This window comes from Carcharodon carcharias, chromosome 5 (genome assembly GCF_017639515.1).
Source record: "Carcharodon carcharias isolate sCarCar2 chromosome 5, sCarCar2.pri, whole genome shotgun sequence".
NCBI lineage: Eukaryota > Metazoa > Chordata > Chondrichthyes > Lamniformes > Lamnidae > Carcharodon > Carcharodon carcharias.
In genome coordinates this window covers 62,254,016-62,274,452 of record NC_054471.1, presented here as the reverse complement: position 1 = coordinate 62,274,452, position 20,437 = coordinate 62,254,016, and the positions used below count along the sequence as shown (strand labels likewise).

Genomic DNA, 20,437 nt, shown 5'->3' with positions numbered 1-20,437 from the left:
TCTTCACCTGCTCATGACTAACTGATGACTATAATTGACTTTTGAACTGATATGGGAAATCTATCAACACAATCACAGCAGGTCCCACCCTTATAAGTAGGCAGGAGCCACTGTAACAGCATTGGAAAATGCTGCACCCTTAAATGGTACAATGCCCAAAGACTGCAAACTTACACAGCACATGCAGACATAATGAACTGAATTTATAACAACTGGCATAGCAAGCTCAAAGGAACATATGGTTTATTCCTGTTCCCATTTCTTTTAATAGCATGGGCCTGTTGGGTTCAATGGCTTGCTTCTGTGCTGTAAATACTATGCGATAAAAAATGGATATAGAGCAGCAAGGCAGCACAAAAGCACGAAAGTGGCTATATTTGCAGAACACCCAACTGGCAGCATGCTTTCTGGAATCAAATGACTCTTGTTACCATTCCATTAAGTGTCAAAAAAAAAAGCCACATTGGATGCCTTCCCATTCATAATACCAAACAGCAGATGAGGAAAGCAATTATGGATTCTGGTAGATCTCTTTCCAGATGAAAAGTTGACCATTTAATTATAAATTTTTGAACATAAATTTTTGAACATAGGAGAGGAGTAATGCAAAAAGAGAAACCCCTTCATGGGCTTTAATACCATTTTAAGCAAATATTTTAACCTTTGAAAAAGAAGATTTTTTCATGAAAAAAAAAATAGATGCTTGTTCAAGAGGTACATCATGAGCAACTCTGTGGTGCAAAACTGCGGACTGTACTTCACAGGCAAAGGTCTGTCTCACTTCTTATATCTGTTGCCATTCCCAACTTGCTTTTTTTAGTGTGATAAGTTGGTTCCCCTCTGTATTTCAACATGACCTGCTTTCTCTCAAATAAGCTTCTTGGATAACATGAGCCAATTCATTTATTACAGAGCACTGAACCAATTTAGCCTGGCACCCAGGAGTAGCTTTACTACACAAAGTACTTTATAACTCAGATCAGTTACATCCTATATAAATTACAACTAAATATTTGTTTGCATAAATGTATGTTTTATACATGCTTTGAAACACAAATTGATTTTGAATGAAAGTGAAGCAAAAAAAATGGTATATTTTAGCCAAAAATAATAATGTCGTTTAGATATTTACAACCCATATTTTTATTTTTTCATATATCCTTCAGACAGTCACAAGCTTTTTTCTAACTTTAGTATGAAATCTTAACTTAATACAAAATTACCTTCAATGTGAAATTTGCAATCAATCTGAAGAACTGATCTAAAATATTCCTAAGACACATTAAAAAGCCTCAAGGCATTTTCCCGCAGACTGAATGATCTGTACCACCAGCTGCTTTTGGGTCTGTTTATATAATGTTTGATTTTTTAAACTTTCCATAAAGGGCACATCTGCAATCTACATAACTTCAAAAGCAAAAATTGTCAGGAATTCTCTCTAGGGCTATGGATTATACACAGATGGGGAAGATACTGGAGCTGTTGAGACAATTCTCAGCATTAAAACCCACTATCACTTACAAATTATTTTCCCAAATATCAACATTTTAATGACTTTTGAATTTTCTGATATTATGTCGACAATAGAATTCGCCATATTTAACACAGTGAGAAGGATAAAGTTCATTCTCACAAATGAAACATTCATCATAAATTTAAGAGACACTATATTTGTAATTAGTTGGCGAATAGTTTATAAATCACACAATTATTTCATGGACTTGGTTTTCAGTAAAAATCCCACATTTATAACAATCAACTGAGAGAAATGGAGATTATTTGGAATAAACCTGCATATCAACAATGGGAAATTCGGATGCAAGAAATGTGAATACAAGTGTAATAGTGAAGAGCTACTACATGTCAGATATTTGCAATCTTGAAGATCCTTCTTTATTACATGAACGCTTTTAATGATAAATGAAAGGACAATACTTGATGTGTGAGAGTGGGAAAACATGCAATTTTCATACTTAGATAAATAGATCAATAAGAAGTATTTTAACGTGTTACAAATGCATAATTTAAAGATTAATATGTTTTAGGCTTATAACTTTTGGTTCATAAGATGTTATTCTGGTTTAGGAGAATGTGATTTTAAATGTAGGATAGATGGAAGAAAGCTGGTTTAGATAGCTTATCAGATTGGCCAGGACTTGCAGATCAAACAGGAAGTCTTAAACAAAAACAGAAATACCTGGAAAAACTGCAGGTCTGGCAGCATCTGCGGAGAGGAACACAGTTAACGTTTCGAGTCCGAATGAGCCTTCAACAGAACTAAGTAAAAATAGAAGAGAGGTGAAATATAAGCTGTTTTTTTTCTATTTCTACTGAGTTCTGTTGAAGGGTCATTCGGACTCGAAACGTTAACTGTGTTCCTCTCCGCAGATGCTGCCTGACCTGAGTTTTTCCAGGTTTTTTGTTTATGTTTTGGATTTCCAGCATCCGCAGTTTTTTGCTTTTAAACAGGAAGTCTTATTGTGTTGCGGGGATGGTATTCACAGCTAGGATTATAGTGGCTTCTCTGAATATCTCTTGAGAAGACGGGCTGTCTCTAGGCTTCTTGGGAGAAGGTTTGAAGTTAAGGTATAAACCGGGGAAGCAGGCAGGGAGTTAAATCATTGATGTAATTTCCCCAGATCAAAAGGTTTGAAGATACCAGGCAAACAAAGGTACGTTTTAAAGTAACCATATACTTTTCAAACAGGTTTAAAGTTAAAGATAATTAATGTGCATTTCTATCTGGCAACAGGCCATGTGTGTCACATTACCATGGAGATTGGCTGTGGGGGTTAGGAAATGCTTTTGTTTTGGTATATTTTGGCTGTATTGGTGAATCTGTGTTCGGCGCACCTTGAAGAAGGCAGACAGTGGGCCTACCAGCAGCCAAAACAAGAAACAAAGGGCCAATAGGAACAAGGGGTGCTTCTGATTAGCAGTTATTATGCCAGGAGGAGAGTGAGGCCCACGCACAGACTGGGGGAATCCAAATCTGTGAAGTGTTGAAGTAGGGCTGGAGGGTTCGCCAAGCCGGATGCCAGTGAGAGAATTCCCAAGAAACCTCTCACCTCTGGAGATGACTGGGAAACTAAGGAGAGTTGGAGTGAATTCCTGGGAGTTAAGACACAAATTGGCTTGGTTCTAGAAGATTTGAATGGACACTCAGGAAACTGCAATGTGAAAAGGAGTTCTCGGTTGAAATTAATTGTAGAACGGAGAGAGTTCTGTTCAAAATGTTGGTTTAAAGTATAAATACTTACAAAATAGAGTGTTAAGTTAATAGTGTTTGTTCATTTTCTTTTTTCAATAACTCTAACAGGATACTTTTCCAGAAGTCAATTGCTTTGATACTAAGATCTCCATTAAATATAGTAGCCTAGTTAATCAAACGAAGATCAGACACTAGTGACTTTTCTTCTTCAACTTTTTTCCAACTTAGAATTGTCACTGACACCGGAGTGCAACAAGCTAGAGTTTGATATTTTGACAACATTCTAGTATCCTGCTCCAACCCAGAATGTTACTGGCCCTCTGGCATTATTTAAAGAGGCAGGCAGTGCTTTAAAATATGTTGTAAACATATACCAAAGTGGCAAATGTAAAATAAGCATAATATCAACCTAGTTCAGTTAGTAGCACTCTTCCTTGTGATTCGAGTACTAGGAGCGCAAGCTCCTGTCAGGGCTTGCACATATAGCCTAGCGTGACATCCCAGTGCAGTGCTGCTACATTGTTAGAAGTATCATTCGCCTAGAAAGGCATGAAAACAAAGCTTTATCTTCCTTTAAAGAGCCCATGGCACTTTGAAGAAAAGCAAGCAATTGTCCCACAGGACTAACTTCCTTTTAGCAAATACTGATTAACTGGTCCTTCATCTTACTTGTTTGTAGAAACTTGTTATGAACAACATGGTTGTTATGCTTACCAAAATAACAAATCAAAGGGCCATGTGCATTTTTCAGGCAGCTCTGAGGCGATACACAAATTGGCTATCACTATTTTCCTAAAGTACAACAAGGGCTACACTTAAAAGTACTATTATTGGCGGCGAAGTGTTCTGGGACATAGTAAGATTGTGAAGGCTTCTACGTAAATACAAGCTTGTTCATCCTTGCTTTCATTCACTGAATGAGGTCACCAGGGTTGCTGCTAATCTTGATAATGCTACAAGCTTATAGGATGGTGTCACAAAAGTATAATTCTCATAATAGTGATTTATTGTAAAAGTGGTTAATAATGGGATTTGGATAGTTTGTGTGTGTGCGTGTGTGGGATTTAATTAAATTGGAGACAGCTGGTCTAGAGGCTTTGATTCAGCAAAAGAAGCTAAGTTTGAAATGCTAACTACGTAAACATGGCTGAAGTCTTAGAATGTGAGATGGGGAGAATTTGCATTTTTAGATAAATCAGGGTAGTTTGAATTTCAAAGAGATGGCAAGATGTTATGCCTAGCCAGAGAAGCTAAGGCAAGCAGTGTGTTTATTTTTCCCAAAGGTTACTGCTAATATTAGCACCATGAAATGATTTATATTATGAGAAAGGTAAAGTTCCAAAGATATATGGGAACAATGGGATTTACATGACAGAAACATGTATAAAGGAGAAAGAGGCTGTGTGTCAGGAAAGGCATTATAAGATCTACCAGAAATGTGAAAAGCCTCCAGTATTTGTGCATTAAGTTGCTGTCCACAGAAATTGAAACTGGGAAAAGCCACTTTGAATTCTACTGTCCAGGGTATTGTGTTGACTTGCCTGGATCTGCTTAAATCTATTTGTTTTAAATGTTGCCTTAATGGGAGTGTAATTGGAAGCTAGATTAATTTGGGCTTTTAGGAGTTATCATAGTAGTAATTTGTAGACCTATGTATGTGCTTGAATTTTTTTCTTTTGTTAATAAATGTTTAATTTAGTTTTCTAAAAGATCACTAAAGTCTTAATGGACTTAGTGCAACCGAATTCAGGGCACACATCTCAAAATAAAATACAAATTGCAAAACCGCTATGACCGTGTGATCAAGTTTCCATTCTGGATTTGATCCGTCTGGCACAGATCATCCACTGTCACACAATGGATGGCAATATCAAAAATGAAATGTAATATCAACTAAGTCTTAAGTCTACTTCTATGCTTGAAGAGTCCCTTGACTCTTTCATATCTTCATATTGGGAACAAATTAAAACTTGTTCCTAATCAAAAATTGAAAGCCTTTTCTCTCTGCTAAATTGCAAATGCATGACAAATCTGGAACTAGTAATTCTCATCTGATCAAAAACAGAGACATATTTTGATTTTGGGAGTGATCTCATTCTCTGGAACCTTTGCTTGATGTAAAAGTGAGTAATAATTAATTGTTCCAGTTTTTTCACTGGAATAAGTTTCCATATGTTTCCGCTTAATTCCATGGTCAATTCTGCTGCCATTAGAAATGACACCAACATAACATGAAATCAACATTTGAGTTGAGTGCTACTTATTTGCAGTTGTTAAAATGAAGCAACCTACAACACCTTAATTCACGAAAGTGATTTTAATTACTATATTTATTAAAGGTCAGAATACTAGTTACTGCCACCCAATTGGAATTCACAAATTCAATTACATTTTTCCTGGACTTCTGCTTTTAATTGTAACATAAGAAGCAATTTAGGGCAATATACTTCACCTTGTGATAATGGCGAATAGAACTACCTCTACCTATAAACTCTCCTTGAATTTTAGCAATTAAATGATGATGAATGAAGAACACAAAATTCTTCCAAATTTCAGAGCACGGAAATGTGTGAATTTGGGTGTGTGAGAAGGAAGTGTGCAATAGACAGAAGGTGTACACAGGCTTTGCACCAGCACATAAGAGACCTTATGGTGAATCTCTGAAGTTGCAATTCAAACTTAGTCGAATGTCTATTTAGTTAATAAATGCAATCCATTTAATACTGACAATCATACCTTTAATCAAAATTTGTGGTTGAGATTTACACAAGCTATTTGACCTGGCAGGGCGGGTGTGGGGGAGGAGGTTGCATTAAAATTTTAAATAAAGTGCAGAACGCTGTTGGCTGTATGCAGGTACAGTAACTGACTGAATCTGGCCAGCACACATTGCAAAGGTCAAAAAGGCTTTTCAAATTAAAATTAACCTGTTAACAACTGCAAGATTTTCTTTTCATTACAGATATAGAGGGGCATTGGTCTGTAACACTATGTAATGCTATGTAATGTTTAGCAAAAGAGGCACAAGTCATCAAATCAGGTTGGAACCAGCAAAAATAAATACTTTAAAGCTATGTTTTGCTTTGATGTCAATTAGAATTTTGGTTAAACTTCACAGAGAGGATATTCCACTTGTCAGGCGAGCGCAGCAAGCAGGCCAAGAACGGCCACATGACCAACCGCGATCAAGCTCCGACTGCGATTTCACGCTGGTTGGCCAATTAACAGCCAGCCAGCACGAAACGTGCACCGAGAGCCTCAGCACTGCCGGGATGGGGGTGGGAGAAGCACAAGTGTTGAAGCGTGCACATGCACATTGGAGCACGCACTGCCAGCTCCCTGAAGGCACAGAGCTGCCTGAGGGAGTTGATGGGCTTTCACTACAAAAATAAACTTTTTACATACGAGATAAACATGTCCCCAGATGTGGCTCAGTCACATGAAGAGGGACATGTAAAAAAGGATGTTAAAATTTTTCTTTTAAGCAAGCATTGGAAACCTCATCCCGCATGTGGATGAGTTTTATTAAAACTGCGAAGGCCGCCTGGCCTAATCGCCTGCCCGCCAACCAAACGTTTAAGCAGGCAGCGAAAAATGCAACTTAATTAATTATTTAAGGGCCTTAAAAGGCCTCTTAATTGTCAGCATGCACGCTGCCACCTCTCATGCACGCCCGCCGGCCAAAAGATTGCAAGCGGCACGATGACATTGATACGCTCGCCCAATGTCATCGTGCACTATTGCAATGCCATTTGGGTTGGGCCCACACCCGCCCATAGGGCAAAAAATTCTGCCCCATGGACTCAAATAACATGGAACCAAGATGTCTGTTTAGCTAACTTGAGTGCTTTGAAAACTGTGAGAGGGTGACACATACTGTCATTGATTGACGATAGCAGAGTTTGCTTCTTTTGGAATGCAGAGAAACTAGGGCCTGAACTTTTGCACAGACTGGGAGGCTCCCAGTCCGTGCAAAATGCCAGCAGAGACCTGAATCTTGAAGTCCCACTCCCGAACCCAGCCTCCGCCATTTTTGCAGGGAGTTGAGATGGGTGCTTGGGCTGGGGGGGGTTTCTAAATTGCATATCCATATTTCCCCAGAAGAGCTGCCCATATAAATCAGCAGCTGTCTTCATTTATTTGTGATTTTGGGGGAGGAAGGTGTCTGAACCCAAAGTGTGCAGATTAGATCTGGTAGAAGCAGATCTGAAACTTGTGGATTCATCTGGGTAGCCAGTGTACCTTTTTGGAGAGGAACAGTAACCCATTGGATCTGGTCCAAGGACACTTTTGGAAGAGGTCAGGTGCCCTTTGGTTGAGGTAAAGTACTCTTTGGGAGAGGTTAGGTGCCCTTTGGGATTTTTTAAATTCGACACGAATGTGATAAAAAGTGCATAAACTCATTGGAGCTGTCAAAGAGCAAAGAACTGCCAAAACTAAATGGGACTGTCAAAGCTGTCAATGGATTTAACACTGCTAGGCTTTAAAAAAAAATCAGTGCTGGCTATTTTACTCTGTTAACATAAGCCTGATGATTTTCATTATAGGATTTGTGCTGCATGATTAATTTTACAAGCTAACATCATCACAGTGGAGTGCCTGTTAAGTGACAAGCTTGATCGACAGCTTCAAGTGGTTTTGGAATGTGGAAGATGTTTTTTTCATTAGACATTAAGTACTTAAATGAAATATTTATTTTCATATGGGACCAGTTGATGTATTGAACTTTTTTAATCAGTGAGTGTTTTTTTTTAAAACTAGCGATGGCATAAATAGACACAACTTTGTCAGCACTGCTCCCAAGGTTTTCCCATGGTGGATACTAAATGAATTAGCATAGAGAGGGTAAGGGAAAAGCTGGTGGGTGGAGGGATGGGTTGGAATGAGTTGGCACTAAATTGACATAGGGGCTATGAAAGGTTACAGGTATGAGTGGGGAGCATGTGTTGGCATGAGGATTATGAGAAGCCGTGAGGGTGAGAAGAGGGGCATAAGGGTATGAGGGGTCATAGGTGGTGGGTACGTGGGGTATGGGGATCAGAGGGTGGGGTCAGGGGCATAGGCTGGTAGAGAGAATATAGGGGTCCATGGGGGGTGGGTACAGGGGCATAGATTGGCATGGACAGTATGGGGATCCATGCCTGTACCCACAGGGGCATAGGTTAGCATGGAGGGTATGGGGTGGGTAGGGACAGTACAATCTTGTCAAAGAGACATCCTGCTCACCTTGAAGAGAAAGATATAAAAATTGTTGCAAAGAGTGATTTGGTGCTTAAGTTAGGCAGTTTGATTAGCTGCTAAAGGGTACAATTGGCAGATGGTAGCCGCTCACTAGGTGATCTTATGTATGATTCCTTGTAATATGACCAATGGACATATGGTTACTCAGTGCATGGTACCACAGGTATTGTATTGTTCAAACCTAATTAAGACATTCATTACTAATTTGAGCTTTGAGCATTGTCTCGTCATTTCTCATGTCCAAATAGTAGAGTTACCTGTCAGGGGTGGAAGTTTACATCTTACACTACGAAATCCAACAATTTTACATTTTTTTTTAAAACACTGATATCAGAGTTTCCTCAACAATGCATATACACCATATACATAATTTGTGAAGTATTTTGGGAAAATGACAGGTACTGTAAAAAGTCCTTCTTTCTTTTATTTGCAACTCCCGAGAATCTCTGGTTTGGTTACCAATCCACTTGCCAGAGGAAAGAGTTTTTCCCTACTTCCTAGAATCATAGAAAGGTTACAGCACTGAGGAGACCATTCAGTTCATTTTGCCAATGCCAGCTAGTCCCAGTCCCCTGAGGGCCTGCAAATTTTCTCTCTTCAGGTGCTTATTCAATTCCTTTCAAAAGCAAGGATTGAATCTGTCTCCATCACACTCAGGCACCGCATTCTGAATCCTAGTCACTTGCTGCGTTAAAAAAGTTTTTCTCCCGTGTTGCCATTGGCTCTTTTCATTCGCCTTAAATCAGTATTCTCTGGCTCTTGAACCTTGTGCCGATTCCTTCGTTTCCAAATATGAAAGTGCTTCTTCAACATTTTTACAACGCCCATTGGAAAGGAAGCAAAATTACATGTTCCTGCCAAATAATTCGTCTTATCCAAGTATAGGCATTTTAATTACATGTATGTTGCATTTCATCTCATGATTCTACCTCAGAAGTTAAACTAATGGCTGAGTTAATGGTCTTTCAAACACTTTTAGTTCCTTCACTCAGGAATGAAATCAGATAGTAAACAAACACACGAAACATTTTGTGTATCTAATAATAGTATGGATCAGTGCAATACTAGCCACAAATGTAACTATATTTCATTTTGCAAATGCCAGTGCAAGTTTAATTAGCAGTTTTTATGTAAACAAACCTTAGTTCATCCTACCATTTATAAGTTCACAAGGAAGAAAACCTTTAACTCAATTTTGTACATATATTATGTACAAAAGACAGTTGGCTATTTTGAAAGCTACTCAAATGGCATTGATTTTCTTCTTCAAAACGTGCAGTTTTGTAAAGTAACACTAACCTAAAGATTATACTCATTCCACTTTTGACAATTCATTCCTGTAGTCCATATCCCATAATGTTCCATGTCACATGACAAAAACAGGGCCAGTTATCCAACAAGGTGAGCTATAAGGCACTGAAAGTTACATCCTAAAACTGCACATCACCTGCAATGGCTCTCTTCTCAGTCCTGCACCATTACCTATAGATTCTTCATAAGATCTATCCTTGGCTCCCACCTATTTCTCATCTACATACTGCCCCTCAGTGACATTCTCTGAACATATATCGGGTTTGGATGAGTAGAAATTTGCTCCTACTAAAAGTCCCAAGCTATTATACCCAGTCCCCACCACAAACTCTTCCCACACCACCAACTCCCTGGCATTATGTGAGGTTGAACCAGACCATTCGCAATGTTGCATTTTATTAAACCAGAGTCGAACTTCCAAACCATCTCCTTCACCAAGCCTGCCTACTTTTATCTCTGTAATATCACCTATCTCCGCTCCTGCTCCAGCCCATCTGCTCAAACCCTCATGCATGCCTTTGTTAGCTCTCAACTGGCCTCCCAACTTGCACCCTCTATAAACTTGGGATCATCCAAAGTTCTGAAGCCAATATCCTAACTCATACCAAGTCCCATTTACCTATCACTCCTATGCTTGCTGATGGCTACCAATCAAGTAATATCTCGTTTTAAAATTCTTATCCTTGCTTCCAAGCCTCTTCACTGTATCACCCCTCTCTATCTTTGTAATCTCCTAGAGCCTGGCAACCCTCCAAGATATCTGCACTCCTCCAATTATGGCTTTTGCGCATCCCTGATTTTCATTGCTCCATTAGTTACTGCACCTTCAGCTGCTTCAGGCCAAAGCTCAGAATTCCATCCCTAAACCTCCACCTCTTTTTCTTCCTTAAGAGGTTCCTTAAAACCTACCATTTTGACCAAGTTTTTGGTCATAGGGACATAGGACTTAGGAGTATTAGGAGGCCATTCAGCCCCTCGAGCCTGCTCTGCCATACAATAAGATCATGGCTGATCTGGTTGTGGTCTCAACTCCACTTTCCTGTCTGCTGTCCATAACCTTCAACTCCTTTGTCTATCAAAAATCTGTCTAACTCAGCCTTGAATAAATTCAGTGACCCAGCCTCCACTGCTCTCTGAGCGAAAAAAGTTCTGTGCTAATCAGTCATCTGTTCTAATATCACTTCATGTGATTCTGTTCAAAATTTTGTTTGATAATATTTCTGTAAAGCGTGATACAAATGCAAGTTTTTTGTTGTACTGATATAGATTGTTGTTTATTCCAGTTTATGGACAGAATAGTAAAATTATATATCAAATCAGTTTTGCTAATATTTTTGCGAAATAGAATCAAAATTGCATATGATGTAAGGTGTACCTTTGCACTTTTAGGCACACAGATATTTATAGAATTTACGAAAGAAAAGAAAGTTGCACTTAATTCACGAGGTTCATGCCTTCAATGTTCCAAAGAGTTTCACAGCCAATGAAGTTCATTTTTAAGCAGTTATTGTGATTATATGGAACATGAAAGCCAATTTGCATACAGCAAGGTCCCATAATTGCAACAAGATAAATGAATAGTTAGATTGTTCTAACACTGTTGGCTGAGAGATAAATGTTGGCCATTGTTGGAATGTACTTAATATGGGCAGCAAAGGAAAAAATAAACCAGAAGAATGAGAAAAAAAAACAGAAAAGAGGGAAAGAAAAGTCCAAGCAAAAGAAAAGGGAGACAAGAGAAGAATATGTTTTTGGTTATACATATATAAAAAAACATTAAGTTGTTTGCAGAGGAATAAACTTTGAGCTAATCGAGGATAAAAATAAACTAATCTAAAAGAATTAAATGGGAAACATGCAAGTGGTCCGGCCAGCCTAATGGTGTTAAAATTGAGAGGAACAACATCTACACTGTAAAGTGTAGGTAACATGCAGATAAAACCATGTTACACATAATGAGGCAGCACAAACTGTAAATTTGCAAGAACAATAATGGATAATTAGCGCCGATTAAATAGCAGTAATTTGATCAAACTCAGCCCTATACCACATAAGTAAAGCTCTTGTGGTTTAGAAGTCTTTTTAATAGCAAGATTAGATTACTACTCTGTGATTGTGCCAGGCTACTAACGCTTGCAGCATTATAGACAAATTATCTCATCTAGGTACTGCTGGGTTGCCAATACTGCAACGATATAATTTATTTTGCAGTAACAGTCTGATATTTGAAATTTTAAAGTGCATTGAAATTAATCTGGCTGAATCTGAGAGTTTAATGCGTCTGCCTCTATACTTCTCGACTAACTGAAAAATAGCAACAGGAAACTAATTTCAGCGAATTTTCTCAGACAGGTGGATCCAAAAGAACTCATTAACAACAACTAATGTTCAAATTTACCATCTTAACATAAAATAAAATAGCAGACTAGGTAACCCATTAGTTAGAAATACAAAAACAAATTAAAAATAAGGGACTGTGAGAAAAGGGAGGAAAAGTTGAAGAGAATTAGTGTTTAACAGTATTTTCATTCAAGTATTTTTACAGCACAAGGCTAACATTGCAATAACAGAACAACTCCTGGCATTAGACAAGTTTTGTTTCCATAACATATGACTCTGTTTCAATTATAATTTGCAAAATGAAAACTAAGGCACAGATTTCCCTCGATCTATGACTTGTGCTGCATTTTATGTTCTATTATGCCTCAATTTTCCCATTGCAAGCTTTCGCCAATACGTGGCTTTGCCACTTCCTTCCTCTATCCACACATTTGCCAATTCCCTACTCAGCCCTGCCCATTGCCACTTCCAAAACCCAATCTTTCCATTCAGAGCTTCCCTCCTGCTCACCACTTCCCTTCTCGACCCACCTGCTTGTTGCTTCCCTTCCCTGATCCTCCCACTCGCTGCTTCCTGTGACTTACCCCGCTCCCTCCCTATCGCTCAGTTCCTCCCTCTTGCCACCCCTCTCCCGAGTTTTTGTTCACAGCGAGGGTTTGGGAGAGGGAAGCAGCGAGCAGGAAGGTTGGCAATTGGGAGGATCGGGGAGGGAAGTGGCGAGGAGGAGAAAAGTAGAAAGAGCTAGTAAGTTATTTAGAGTTCTCAAGTATTTAAGAATTAGTAAGAGGGTTTTTGGGTCAGTTAGGGTTCAAGGCAGCCAATAAGTTTTTAATGCAAAAATGACAGGTCAAGAACATAACCAACCCTTATTACATGTTCTCTGATGGGATAGTGATTTTCGTTTGGCACATTAGGAGTACTAAGCGAGGGAAAGCTATACAAATTTTGAAGCATTTACAACTGAATTACAAATTCAAATCTGTTGTCAGAAGAGATTCATTTGTAGAGAAAAGGTTCATACAAAATTAATCCATATATGTTTCAACACCAAGTAAAATCTACAGATGCAAAACTGATCATGAAGTTCCACCCTCTGAGGTGTTTTTTCTCTTTGGGAATTCCCTGATGAGGCCTCTTTGTAAATCAATGTTTTGCAACATATAACACACCATCCTTGAAAACCTAGCTAAACTATGTTACAGAATACTCCCAAAAAGATTTATGTACCTGAAGCATGCATTTAAAATACCAATGCTGTAGCCTATGAAGGCTCTGTGGTAAAATGGGCCTCAGGTGACACCTCTCCGTGTTCCCAGGATGTCATCAACATGACTGTAAATAATAGCCTTGATCTCCCAGGATCCACTCAAAGCTTTTCCTCTCTTGAGGGAAAAATTATGGGCAGTGTAGTCTGCCTTAAAATGAAGGCATTATCGGAGCTCACAAGATGGCAAGATTAAGTCCTGCTGGTTAGAAAAGAACTGGACATTGCCGGAGTGAAATCCTTTCCTATTGATGTAAATGATAAGATCAATCATGAGAACATATATGGACATGTGGCTGCAATCAATAATATATCTTTACCTTTGGGAATCCAATCTCTCTTTAAAAAGTATGTCTCTCTAACATGCTGCTCACATTTGTCTGTAAGGAAGTGGATGAAATGGTTTGATTCTTTAAAATAATGCATCAGTGACTTCCTTTATGTATTTTATAACGTTAATAATGCTCCCAGTTAGAACCTAGAATGACCAGATAATGTAAATTTGAGATAATTGTGACATTCACATCCAGTAGCAGTGCAATATCAATGGTGGAATTCGCTGAGAGATGGTTGCAGCATATTGCATAGTATGTTGGTAGCTTTCATTATGAAGCACAGTCTCTGCAAACGGCTAATTCTGTTGGAGACATAGGGCAGGATTTTTAGTTCAGTGTGTGGCCGCAATCGGCAGGCCCGGGAGCAGCGGGGGAATGGACCACTGCCTGTCATCAGCCCCTGACCGCGATTTCACACTGGCTGGCAAAGCCAGCCAGCATGAAGCAGGCACCAAAATGCTCAGCGCTGCCAGGCTTTGGGCAGGTGCTGATGTAAGTGTGGGCGCAGGCAAGCGCTGAATAAAAGCTCCCTGAAGGCAGGGCTACCTCAGGGAGTGAAGACTTCAAAACATTTAAATAAAGATTTTAAAATCCTGAAAAAAATGTCCATGCATCACAGTCGCCTGAACATATACATGGTGAAAATTCTGTCCATACATTTTTTTTATATTTAATAACGGAAACCTCATTCCACCCTTGAATGAGGCTTCATCAAAAATGCAAAGTCCATCGGGCAGATTAGCCCAATCGCCAACCGTAAGGTTGGGCAGATCACGAAAAATCGGGGACAACTGGAACTTTGGCAACTTTAATTGTCCTCATAATTGTTGGCGGGTGCGCTTCCTACATTCACGCGCGCCCAATGACCGAAATATTGCACAACCGCAGGATGATGTCGGGGTGCTCACCCGATGTCATCTCAGGCGATTTCACATCCCATTGGGTTGGGCTCGTACCCACACACCAACCTAAAAATTCTGCCCACACGTATCTTGGTCTGTAGTGGGAGTACAACAGGTATGCACTATACCATCCCGTAGTGCTTGACTAGCCCAACCACCCTTCATTGTTTGTTGTACTCTTAAAAAAAAATGCAGGGGTACTCACAAAAGGGGAATGAGAAATGGCAGCCCCATAGCACAAAAGGTAGGTAGCAAAACCATTGTCAGTAGCAATAAAATAAATTTTAAAAAATTATAAATGGCTGAGGAACAATGTTTTTAATAATCCTTCAATGAAAGGTATCTAGACCCTTGAAATCCATGTTTGCTTTTACAAAACAATGAAGGTCTGTTTTATACAGGCATGAGCTGAGCAGCAATGAGCAAAAAATGGGCTGTAACAGCACATCATTACTGCTTCATCTAAATGCACCTGCCAATTTTAATGTGGACACTGTTGCCAGTATAAAAAAGGTTAACAGAGCACAGGGCACACAAAAAAGTGAATGGGATCCACCATAACAGAAAATACAGACTGGGCTGTCATAGTACAAGATTCTTTGGATTAAAAAAAATTAAAGTCTGACATTTGCATAAATTCTGCAAACAACACCTGCATGGTTATTTTCTGCTGTGACTTGGAATAGCTCTTTATCTAACAACTATCCTCAGCAGCAAGAAACTACTTATTTGTAGACATCTGTTCTGTTTGGGTCATCTGAGACTGTGAAAATACCAGTTAAAACCGCAGTATGCATGCTGACCTACTTTGCAGATTTAATTACAACTGAAATAATTCACAGCTTCAATTATAGGCAAAATACTAAACAGCACCATACTCATATGAGAGAACTGGAACTTTTCACAAGTTACAATTATGCAATCTCAATGCAATCTCCAGGAATGCATCTGAACATTTGCATGATCCAGAGGCCAAAACGAGCAAATATAAACTGAAAAGATGAAATATATGGACTGACTGAAAATTGTGCATATTTTGTGCATTTTTTGTTTAAAAAAACTTTACGTATTCTATTATTTATGAATTTTTGAAGTAACTCTATACAGGATGAACTAAAAACATTTCATACATTCTAATTATACCTGTATTGGCTGTCAGAAAAGCAGACAGATACACAGGCGAAGAAATGCCAAACAACAAAAAATGCATTTGTCGATGCAAACTGACAAATGTCAAATTATGATCAGCATCATTGTTTTCCTTCCTGCATTTTTGATTTTGAAACAAACATATCACTTTAATAAGTAACAGATATTTGGACAATAGAGTGAGAAAAGCTGATTTAAAATGTTAAACACAGTAATGCTTCTTACTGAGCAAAGGAGGTGTAAGTACCACAATGGGAAGAGGAGATCATGGAAAGAAATAATGCTCTTCATTAAGATTGTGAGCAGATAAAATACATGGAAAAAAAAACATTAGCCTAGTTCACAATTGAAGCGATAGCGAGTCTAGAAAGCAGTACAATTTCAGATCAGATAATCCACTAAAAAACTACATAAACTTTTTATTTTTAAAAATATATTTTGCAACAATCATTGGCTTTATAAAGATAGTTTGCCAAAGCATACCTTGCATATAGTCTCAATATCCCAAGGCAGAATCGTTTTCAAATCAATTACTTCGCATGAGACTCCCAACTTCTCCTGAGCCATGCTGGCCACCTCTCTCATAATGTGAACCTACAAATGAACAAGAGTCAGTTTAAAACATTAGTAAATAAATTTATTTTCAGAGTAATAATGTGAGTCACATAGGCCTTTAGGAAGAAGAAAAATAAGCTTGATGTATTTAATTTTCCCTGAGAATTAAATATAACAGGCGTATTTTTCTTCTCCCTGTCTTCCTCTTATTTGATTCTCTTTCTTGTTTTCTCTATATTTCAGTTCTCTCGTAAAAGCCAACTGTGGGAATTGCATGCATTTTTTAATGTGATCTTCAGCTGGAGCCAGAGCCTATGAAGTTCGGAACTTATCACCATTTGGAACAGGAGAAAAATAACTGCAAAACTATAGAAGTTAAATTTCAAATACTACTTTGGATGCTAGAATTGTGAACCCTATAAAAATGACTGTTCTTGTTAGGAAAAGATGAGCACAAGGTACCCTTGTGAGAACGAAATCCTGAAGCTGGGAGAAGAAAATTTCACTCTCCGTGACCCCAACAAATCCAGAAGAGTTGGCAGGTTTGCAGTTGACTGAATATATCAAGTAGAGCCATTTTGTGAATTCCATTTTTCTGCATGGAATTAGGTTCTGCAATCCTACTTAAGGGATACAACAGTAGAAAACCTAAACTGAAGCAAAGCACCTGACTCAATCTAATCCAATATTTGCAGTAACAGTTTTTTCCTCTATCAAATACAAGTATGAAGAGCTTCTCCAGCTTCCCTCAGCAACATAAATTTTAGAGAATTCCAACTGTACTGATGTGATATTTCTACTTCCCATACAGAAGTATCTTGCTCATTTTAAATATGTAACTATGTTGATTGATGTTACGTTTTAATACTGGTACTGCTGATAACTTTTCAAAGATTAATCAATGCACACGTAGGCATGGAGGGATTGAGCATTACAGCTTCCATTATTTTTACTTCAACAACCTATCTAACAAGATGGATTTTGCAATCCCATATTGCAATAGCTTGCAAAATACAACAAGCTAAACAAGGCATACAGTACATAACATATTCCTACCCCCAACTGGAAATGTCAATTCAAGAAAACATTTTCTGAACTAGGGGAAAAGGGTAGGCCGCCTCTATTCCCGGATGAACCCGAGGGATTATACTGCCCCAGAAAAAAAACATGGGTTCACCTTAACAATAACTCAGACGCTCAGGAGGTCTTCTCCTCCGGTGTGGGTTACGGCTGAGGTCTGGTGCTTTTACAGAGTAGTGTTCATTGCAGGCTGATGATAACTTAGGACTTGTAGCAGAATCTGAAGTTGTGACTAACACAAGTGAAGGTGAGACAACATCAACTTCAGACAAGCTAGACTGAGGTGGCAAGACTGGAGTCGACATTCCTTGACTTGGAGACTGCTCACTGGAAGTGGTGTGATCAGGCTCTTCCATAAGGGGTGTTATATCCTTCGATGGTGCTTGACTTGGCAACAATTGGTCAACATGTCTGCACCTGGGGAGATCATTCGTAGTTTGGATATGTACGAAACAGGTCCTGTCCTGTCTGAGCAATCACAGTATCAGGAACCCATTTAGCTCCGGTAGCATAATTACGAACTATAACTTCTTGTCTAGAACAGAAAATTCTTGGCTTCGGTCTTTGTGTTCTACTCTTCACTTGGTCGTGCTGTTAATCTTGCACAACTTGTTGCGCTTTTGCTGGTTTCAGCAGATCAAAGCAAGTGCGCAGTTGCCATCCCGTTAGTAGGAACGCCGGATTTGCTTTAGTCGTAGCATGTGGCGTATTTCAGTACATCAACAGAAGTATGTTGAAATGCTTTTAAATGAAGAAATGTCCTTGTCCCGATCTTAAAGCATGTTTCATGGTTTGAACAAATCTCTCTGCTAATCCACTGGCGGGTGGACGGTTGGTATGGTGCTGAGGTGATGTGATGAATTCCGTTACTTCTCAAACTCCTGCGAGGCAAACGGAGATCCATTGTCAGTCACAAGTTGTTCTGGTAACCTGTAATGACTGAACATTTCTCTTAACCCTTGAATATTTGGATTGTGCATCCACAATCACCATGAGCATTGTTTCTTGAAATGGACCAGTGAAATTGACGTGGATGAGCTGCCAAGGTTTTCCAGCCAATCTCATGGGTGCAGGGACGTCAATTGAGGGACATTTCTCACACTCTGACATGACAAACAAGATCTTGCCTTGTTTTCAATGTCATAGTCCAGGCCAGGCCACCAAAAGTAGCTTCTGGCAATCTCTTTCATGCGAACTATTCCAGTGTCCAGAATGCAGTTGGTCTAACACTGGTTTCCTCAATGTTGGTGGAATAATAACTCGAATGCCCCAAAACAAATATCCTGAAGTGACTGATAACTCCATTCTCCTGGAAAAGTAAAGTTGAAAGTCAGCTGAGACTTGGAAGTTCGGGAAGAGTTGCCATGCATCAAAAGGTTCATGACTTTGGACAACGTTGGGTCAGCTGAAGCAGCCTTCTTGATTTGGACTGAAGTGATGGGTGTGTTCTCCACATGTGCAAAGGTGATGTCTTTCTCAGCAGTGTCCACATGGCTGATTGGTAGGGGCAACCTTGAAAAAACCATCCATATTGCCATGCAAAATAGATTTTCCACATTTGATGTCATGTGTGAGAGCACTCAACATTAATGCTCAACGCTGCATCCTGTTTGCAAAAAAGGGATGCTTGTATGTAGACCGAATATTGAGGTCCATGATCGTTCAGCAGTGTAAATTTGCATCCAAACAGCTATTGGTGAAATTTTCAAATTCTGAAAATTACTCCCAGAGTTTCGCATTCGGTTTGAGCATATTGGCTCTCTGCTTTGCTTAAAGTCCATGAAGCGAATGTCATGGGCCTCTCCACACCTGAAGGCATTATGTGTGAAATAACGGGCCCAAATCCATAAAGCGACGCATCACATGCAAGTTGTAGAGGTAAGGAGAAGTCCAGGTGCATCAGAACCTCAGAATCTATCAACGCAGCTCTAACCTTCTTGAACGCAACAAGGCTTCTGTCCATTTCCAGGCTTTGTTCTGACACAGAAGTTCATGCAGGGCCAGCAAAAGGTCCTCAATACGAGGAAGTGGATATTGTTCAGCACACAACATTAACAGTAACCTTGAAATCTCCACACATGCATATGGAACCTTCTTTCTTGAGCACTGAAAACGATGGGTGTTGCCCATTCGCTATGAGTGGCAGGTGCCACTATCTTGACCAGACGCTTCAGGTCAGCCTCAACTTTTGGTCATATAGCATAAGGCACAGTTCTGGCCTTCAGAAATTTTGATTGCGAGTCAGCTTTGATATTCAATTTTATAGTAATTCCCTTCATGCTTCTCAAATCTCCTTCGAAAACAAAATGTGTGTAAGGAAAATATATATTTAGAACAGCTGTCAGACCAGTTTCTTCTTTTGAAATATTGTGCACTTCTGCCCAGTTTAACCAGATCTTCTCAAGCCATGACCGTCCAACTAAAGCTGGGTCGTTGCCTTTTATCACAAACAGTGGTAGCTGAGCAGTCTATCCATTTAGTTCTACTTTAACTTCCGTTCTGCCCATCATAGGTACAGAATCCCCCCTACATGTTTTCAGAACGATTTTTGCGGGCGTCAAGGAAAGATGTTTAAGCTTCTCCTTAACACAAAATCTGGGGCCATAGAAACTGCTGCTCCTGTATCCAGTTCCAAAGTATTGGTTGGCACCCCCCCAGCAACAGTGTTACCCAATAGTCCTGTGAATCACCTGTCATTGACAAGATGTGGAGGAGCCCTTCTTCTTTGGACTCGGTGTCACACTGGTCCTTGCTGTATGACATGCAGGTTTTTCTTTTTGTTATGCCAGACTGCAGATTTCTTTTCCTCTGGTTTGCTATACTGACTCACTGCTAAATTTTTGTTTTTACAGGCATGCTCAAAGTATCCCTACTTGCCACACTGACAGCATTCATGGTCTCTGCACCAACATTCGGATGGATGATGACCAGGCTTTCCACAATGGTGACACTCTTGGCTGCTTGCTATCTTGTGTGCATGCCCAGCAGTCACATTATGCACTCAAATTGATGCATTCAGCTGCTGTGCTTCTTTTGCAGCCAGCTCCAT

At 39.3% G+C, this 20,437-nt stretch overlaps 1 protein-coding gene across 5 annotated transcripts in view; it reads right to left on the bottom strand.

Annotated features, from left to right (window-relative positions):
- The window catches only part of bckdhb (branched chain keto acid dehydrogenase E1 subunit beta), a 358,392-nt gene that overhangs the window by 212,451 nt on the left and 125,504 nt on the right, over positions 1-20,437 (bottom strand). For all 5 annotated transcript variants that reach the window (XR_005943144.1, XR_005943143.1, XM_041188861.1 and 2 more), the window contains one exon: positions 16,237-16,347. Coding sequence is in view for 3 of the 5 variants with exons in the window: in XM_041188861.1 (XP_041044795.1) it covers positions 16,237-16,347 (111 nt within the window). In the remaining 2 variants the exon portion in view is untranslated. The remainder of the gene's footprint in view (positions 1-16,236; positions 16,348-20,437) is intronic.